At 37.4% G+C, this 7,145-nt stretch overlaps 1 protein-coding gene across 2 annotated transcripts; it reads right to left on the bottom strand.

The window, feature by feature from the left end:
• Positions 1-873: 873 nt before the first annotated feature.
• Positions 874-6,976, bottom strand: LOC106777759 (probable apyrase 6). 2 transcript variants are annotated; one of them, XM_014665499.2, is made up of 8 exons: positions 6,202-6,976; positions 5,016-5,128; positions 4,218-4,272; positions 3,570-3,761; positions 3,371-3,468; positions 2,954-3,150; positions 1,636-1,754; positions 874-1,562 (listed from the first exon to the last, which is right to left on the bottom strand). In XM_014665499.2, the coding sequence occupies exons 1-8, from the start codon at positions 6,767-6,769 to the stop codon at positions 1,543-1,545; spliced, it is 1,362 nt and encodes a 453-aa protein (XP_014520985.1). In that variant the 5' UTR covers positions 6,770-6,976; the 3' UTR covers positions 874-1,542. The 2 variants fall into 2 exon arrangements, with proteins under 2 accessions (XP_014520985.1, XP_014520984.1); XM_014665498.2 differs by having other exon boundaries at positions 874-1,754; positions 6,202-6,974.
• Positions 6,977-7,145: the final 169 nt, after the last annotated feature.

Genomic DNA, 7,145 nt, shown 5'->3' on the forward strand with positions numbered 1-7,145 from the left:
TTCTTAAATGATAAAATACAGAAACTAAAAGAAAATTACAAGTTTTTCTTTATGATACTGGAGGAGCCGTGCACACAATATTTGCACTAGAGTACTGAAAAGGTTTTAGGTTAGACTAGTGTTTTTGGCAGACGTTTTGACAAATGTTTAATGGACAAAAAAAAAATGAGACTTAAAGCATTCTACGAAATAAAAAATAAAAAATGAGACTTGAAGCATTTTACAAAATAAATGAAAACTAACACTTGAAGTATATGTGTTGGAAGAAAAAAAAAATTAATTCCAATTTATGTTGGCTTCTTCGTACTGTCAAACAAAAAATATCCTCTTTCAATAGGTTTAGTTATGCCATTTGGCTATGAACATATATACAAATGAATTTTTGAAAAGTAAAATGGATGGTCACGATTATTTTAACTAACCATTTTTCTCTTTTGTAAAGTTTTTGATCATAAATTAAATCAAATCATTGGTTTAATCGAAAACTTTTCAGGAGTGAATGAATCCCAATACACATAAAACATATTAGATGATTATGATAAATATTTGTTTTCGAAGACATTTCTCATACCACTTACGTAAGATGACCAATCAGCCCATTAACAAAAGAATATTAATGGTCCGCATGGAGTATGAGATATGGGACGAGTATTCTACCAAAAAATACTTCTTTCTTCTTATGTGGTGAAAATGTTCAAATTTTGACTGTCCCAAGCATGTCCAAAATCTTTGATTTAGTACATTTTTTATATGGCAATAACTCAAGGAGATTACCCCTAACCGCCCCCTTTGTGTTATTATCAGATGTTGGAAAAATAGTGCAATTGGGTCATCTTGTGAAAACTAGATGAACCTTCCATTAAACAGCAATTCTCCAATGGAATATTTGGAATTACTTTGATTTTGTGCACAGTCGTAGAATATAACAAAACACGTGTATTTAGTTACACGAAACATTGAGCTAGTTACTTACACCACAAACTAATGAGATATCATTCAAATTTCGAAGCCAATCTAATAAAATCATGAAGCCTAAAATAAAAACAGCTTCCGCAACTAGCTTCCCAGGTAGGGAATAATGAATTTCTTTTGTATGTAGCAAATGACAAACTTTTGTAGAGTTTGATACAAATATAGCACATAAGGTGTTTTCCGTTGAAGGATGCGGCATTTAGTTCCTCCTAGCAATTCCTAGGCTGACCTGCTCCACTTCTTGCCTTACTGTTATCTGTAGCCAGTGAAGCGAGTGGCGCAACAAACAATTCCTGAATTCCACTAAACAACAAATATACGTCCTACTCTACACTAGTTCCACTCCATATACCGCATCCAAAGTCCAACCCCATACTATTTTTGAGCCTCGGCTGGCATGGCCTTCCGTAGTTAACCATCAAGTTAGAAAAGGATAAATATTTTCATCATAATCATAACAGTGCCTCCGCGTATGTAAACCAAGAACCATGATCTCCGCTACCATCAAGCCTTATCTACTACCAATGCGCGTGATTATATATCGTCCTTTTTCTAGATCATATATTGTCTTCAACTGAGGTTTCCTCCACCTAGATATAGACCATGCCGTTAACAACACTAATAAAAATCCAATAATTGAGAGGAGAGTAGGCGATTCATCACTGAAAATGGTGGCAATCCAGTTATGGTTCTGTATATCTGCATCAGCTGTTGTTTGCAGAATAAAAGCTCCCAAGGCCCAATCAAGCGGAATGCTTCCCACCTGATTAGCAACCTTGACCCTGGCCAACAATTCCAGTCAGTAAGATGCAACCAACAAGAACACAAATGCATTGACATGATGAAACAGACAATATATGCAATCCCAACCAGAAATGGACAAAAGCAAGTGCAAGCACACAAACATGAATGAAAAATTAATTATCAGTTGAACCCAGGAAAATAAAGGCATCCAGAAACAAAAATGCCATCGTAGGAAATATTTAATGACCAACTCATAATTCATGAATATCTTGGATTTTCAATAATATATTTCCTATGATGACCAACATAAATAACAACCCTAATCCCAAAATCACACAATTCTGACTTTTACCACACCCACCGATCTTGAACCCAAAAGAAGACCTAGTTAGTTCGTGTGAGAGCACCATGCTTAGAAATATGATTGGTGGAATCGGACATACCCACCATGCGGATCACACATAACTTTTTCTCAAACACCTCAGAGCCGAGCCAGCTCTGAGCCTTATTTTTCCTTTTGCCATTTTTGAAATAATCTCAGTTTTGTGATTCGACATGTGGTTTGTGTTCATCTTTCTTGATGGTGGGAAGAGGGGTTGTTGTTCCTGACCATTGGATCTGTAGAACTAAAATTCATTAATTTTACAGGGACTAGACATATTTAAGCCTAAACTTTTTGTAATAAATACGTCTGTTTCCTCATCTCTTCTGTCTTTCCTTTTCATTTTCACTTGACTCTTCCTAGTTTGACCTTCGTTGCTGCCCCCAACTAAATCCACTGAAGTGTCGCAATACACGCAACAGCCACCAGACCTCGAAGCTTCCATTCATCTACCCTACAGGCCTGCACCAAGTCTTCCCCATTCAGCCACCAAAACATCATAAAATCCTCCATTTGGCAGTTAAACAACCAAGCCTCAACCACCAAAATCACCATTTTTTGTCCACTCCATAAGCACCCAAACATTTCCCATCAGAAATTCATAGCCACAGACAAAACACCTCATGGAGACCTACAACGAGCAAACCTAAAATAACTCGAACTTCTGTCAAGCCTATGAGCCCCTCATTACGTCAAGAACCATGTTTGAAGAAACTTCTTCATAAACAATTTGAAAAGACGATAAGAAAAAAATGAAAAAATATTTGTTTCATGTACAAAAGGGACTAAATGTTCAGTGCCAATAATATTATCAACCTAATGTACTCAAATACCTTAAATGAAAAACAAGAATACCTCTCATCATCCAAAGCAATTCCAAGACTGTCGTGAAGCAGAGCAACAATATATGCTGAAGAGAAGCAATACCGAAGTAAATCTTCCTCATTATGGGAAACATATTTTTCCTTCAGTCTTAACCAATCCTCTCCACAGAATTCTTGCCCAGCAGTAATCAACTTGGACAGATAGGCCTTTGGCCGCAATCCAAAAAACTGACATAAAGATTCAGGAGTTAGTGCTCATAACGACATATGGATAATTAAAATAATAAAACTATAACAGACCATGCTGCATGTCAGAAATCTGAGAAATAATAGGAGTTACAGTACATTACTGCTATCTCCTTTCTCTAATGCATCGCTTAAAGACAATAACAAAATTGCATAATTATACTGGACAACAGTAAAAGAAGCATATAAGTATAAAAAGAACCTTTGATGTGTGATAGAAATTTTCTGTGGCCAGAAAATTCCCCCGAAGATATGGTATGAAAGTTGATCCCATATCACAATGTTGATGGGAGCATGATTCTGCATAATTAATAGAATAACCAACTTTAATACAAAACAACAGTGAAGAAAATTTCATTTTAAAGGGAATCTTAACAGTATAAAATTATTGAAAATATGACCTTTCCCTTTTTGTAGCAACATAAGTGCGGCCGATCTGCATGCTGAGAAGTTCCCCATAGTTTGGACAGTGGAAAGATAACGGACCTTTTCACTCTCGGAGCTAGGAGGCAACTTCAATGACTCAGCACTGTAAGAGTACCCAGTAGGAGTACAAGGATCTATCCGCAACCTTTCTTGAAGAGATTGAGAAGCTGCACTGAGGAGAATAAAGAATCAATACCAAATAATATTACCATCTGAAGCCACTATCTCTACTGAATGACTGTAAATAGTTAGTAAAATTTCAGGATTAAATTGAAAAAACAAAAAAGGTGATGAGAAAATAGTCCAGTACGAACTTAGAATTGGCCAAATATCACTACCCTAGTTTAAGTAATTTTCATCCCAAAAAAGTTGGAAAAATTTACTACAACTTCAAAAAAATTTACTACAACTTCAAAATTGGTTTTGTAAGTTTGAGTTAGACCTAAATTCACTTTGTAAGAAAAACATTACTACTGATAGTATGTATACATGTCATAGAAGAATTTCATGCATCAAAGTTCAAAACTGTAAAAATCACTGCCAATCATCATACAACAATAGAGTATGGTAATTAAGTTTCAAGATGCCATATAACAGTACAACAATGTGACCCATATAATTACCCAAACCAAATTTTCCTGATACAAGTCCTTCTTTCCATGAGTCATGAGCAGCATTCTGCAGAATGAGAAGTTATGAGAAAGTGTAAATCACTGGTATCATTCCAAGTGCATAGAAATAGAACACATTATTAGCCATGTGACTGCAAAGAAAATCGCATTCAATTAAAAGGGACCAATAAAAATCATTAAGGAAATAAAGTTTGGTCCAAACAAAATTACCATTTTATTACCTGTCCCCTACGTGAAAATATGTCAGTAATCAGTCCCTATCATTATCATACTTNGAAAATTGCTGTCTTGTCAAANATTTGAATGATCAAAACATTATTCAAAGCAGGATTTTTCAAACAGTACAAATCGTTTCATTGAAATGTAGACTTTTCCATTTAGGGACTAATTGAAATGTCAAGCAATAGAACCAAAATTTGAGCTTACCATTTTTGTTCGTGTAAAATTATGAGTGATTTAGAATGCAGAATATTGACAGATATACACATGCTATCATGACTTTAGATCATGACAGAGAGATAAAACAGTCACCAGGCCAAAATGAAGAAAGAAGGGAGCACCGGTTCTCTTGATACAAAGGTCACCTAAAGTAAAATACAAATCCATTCATCATATTTCCAACAGTATGTATGAGCCTAACCAGAAAGGTGGAGCTTTCTTTCTAATATTTTGGCTTTAAAACTCACCAAGCAATTGCAGTCAAATTATCTAAATTTAACTGTAAAAATAATTTGGATCCTAAAAATAAGATTTTGGAATATCAAATAATCAGAAACCATGAAGTTCTACCTGAGCAGAAGCACCACCAAGTTCAACAATCCCAGTTGTATCCAAAGGATCACCTCCAAGAGTGCCAAGTGCATAATTAGCAACAATCCAAGCATAAACTCCTTCATCAGAACCTGTACAACCAGAATAATACCATAAGCCAACAAATATGTAATGAAATAACAGTGGTTCTACAAAAAACTAAGAAAGCATTACAAAATTAAGGAGGTGGACAAAACAAATTTACTTTACAATTTTCTAACAAGAACACATTGGCATGATTGAAAGTCAAACTATGATTGGAAAACATAAAAGCAAATGAGTAAAAGGGATGATGTGATAATTGGTTCACTACGTTATAAACATCATATTAGAACAATAATCAAGCCAAAACTATTAGAAATACCATCAAACCCTGAAGTCCGAAAACTTGTGTGCTCATTACCTACAATCATTTCCCTGTCTATATACTAAGGAAGAGGAAGAAAAGTATTGAAATTGAAAAGCATAAAAAATCCACAAAACAGGAGAGAAAGAAAAAAACACGACACGAGCATAAGGATCCTTCTGCTTCAAGTCATCAAACCCCCTCTCACACACTAACAAAGAACCATTCCATCAACAAAGCCTTCCATGTGCAAAGTTCCATCAACATCCCTTTCATAAAACATTCAAGCTAACAACTCAGCACCGGTCCAACTACAAACAAGAAAACCATATTCCCACACTTTTACTTCAAGCAGGGTAATATTTCTCAGGCAGGCAAAGTTAAAAAATCTATTTACATTCCCATCATCTCGCAACTCCATATATTTGTATGAAAAAAATTACTCTCTCGTTCTCAACATTTCCCACATAAATATCTGAAAACAGTAAAAACAAAAGAAAAGCAGCGCGCCACTACCGCAATCATGGCCTGTCTCGTTAGCTAAACAACTGCACATCCTCACCACTGGCCACTAGTAGACAAGCCATCGGATCCAACGAAAATATTACAACTAAAATACACGTATAGCATTGATTTGCACACACACACACGCGAACACAATGAGAACGAGATAGATGCAGTTGAAAACACATCTGCATTAATTATTCAAAAAGAGAACATAGTCACTCACAGTAGTCTTAATTGAGATGTTGTCTCAGAGAGAGAGAGAGAGAGAGAGAGAGAGAGAGAGAGAGAGAGAGAAATTGGAAGAAAGAGAACCTGTGATAACAGAAGCCCAATGGTCCATAAACTTGAACCCAGAGTTACGCAACACCTTCCTACACGACTCCAGAATCCTTTCCTGCACCTCCGAGTCCAGCATTCTCAACCCTGCCGTTGCCATCAACCGAATCTCCGTCTCCCCCCAACAAACCCTCGGGATCCGCCCTTTCGCGAATTCCACCAGCTTCGATACCGACCCGCCCGCCCCAACCGGATCCTCCGAGAACGCCGACAGCCCCGGGTTAACGCGCATCGAGGCCAAACCCTCCTTCCCGAAATGCAACGCCCTGCCCGACCGGTACTTAAACACGTGCACGCGGGTGCCTGTGCTGCCGCCGTCGACGATTATCCGGTACCGGAAACTACTTTCAGAGTGGGAGAACGCACAGTAGGAGAGGAGGAAGAGGAACGAGAGCCCGAGAATGAGGAGGAGGACGGAAGAGAGGGAACGCGATGGCGCGGACTTAGGGTTGCGAGCGAAGAGGTTGGTGGAGCGTGTTTTGATCGGATCCATTTCGTCGTTGCGATTCGAACCGGCACGAGTACGGGCCGACGATCGGCGCATCAAAGGTCTGATGGACGGAAGGAACCGGAGGTCATGTTATCGCCGGAGTAGTTTCCGGCGGCGATGTTCTCTCTCTAAACGCCGATAGAGAGAGAGAAGAAGAAAACGTAATTATGATTGTGATTTGCGCGAAGTGCAGGCGTTGCGTCAAATAGTTTCCACGCCGAACCTGATAATCGGTTCGGGTTGGTCTGAGCCTCTGGTTCGGGGTCGATTTCTTTGGGAGAATAATTATTCACTATCAATCATGATAAAAAATAATCATAATCAATATACAGTCCAATTTTGTGTTAGGAAAAAATGAATAACTATTAAATATTTAAGAAGTTTATAGGTTGATTATTAATATTTGTAAGGATGATTAAGATATAAAAAT

This window comes from Vigna radiata, chromosome 11 (assembly GCF_000741045.1).
Source record: "Vigna radiata var. radiata cultivar VC1973A chromosome 11, Vradiata_ver6, whole genome shotgun sequence".
In the NCBI taxonomy this organism is placed as follows: domain Eukaryota; kingdom Viridiplantae; phylum Streptophyta; class Magnoliopsida; order Fabales; family Fabaceae; genus Vigna; species Vigna radiata.

Coding starts and splice junctions, on each gene's coding strand:
- LOC106777759 (XM_014665498.2), bottom strand. CDS start 6,769: ATGCGCCGATCGTCGGCCCGTACTCGTGCCGGTTCGAATCGCAACGAC. Junction 4,273..5,015: donor TTGGTGGTGCTTCTGCTCAG/GTAGAACTTCAT, acceptor CTCATTCTGCAG/AATGCTGCTCATGACTCATG. Junction 3,151..3,370: donor ATTTCTATCACACATCAAAG/GTTCTTTTTATA, acceptor TCTTTATGTCAG/TTTTTTGGATTGCGGCCAAA.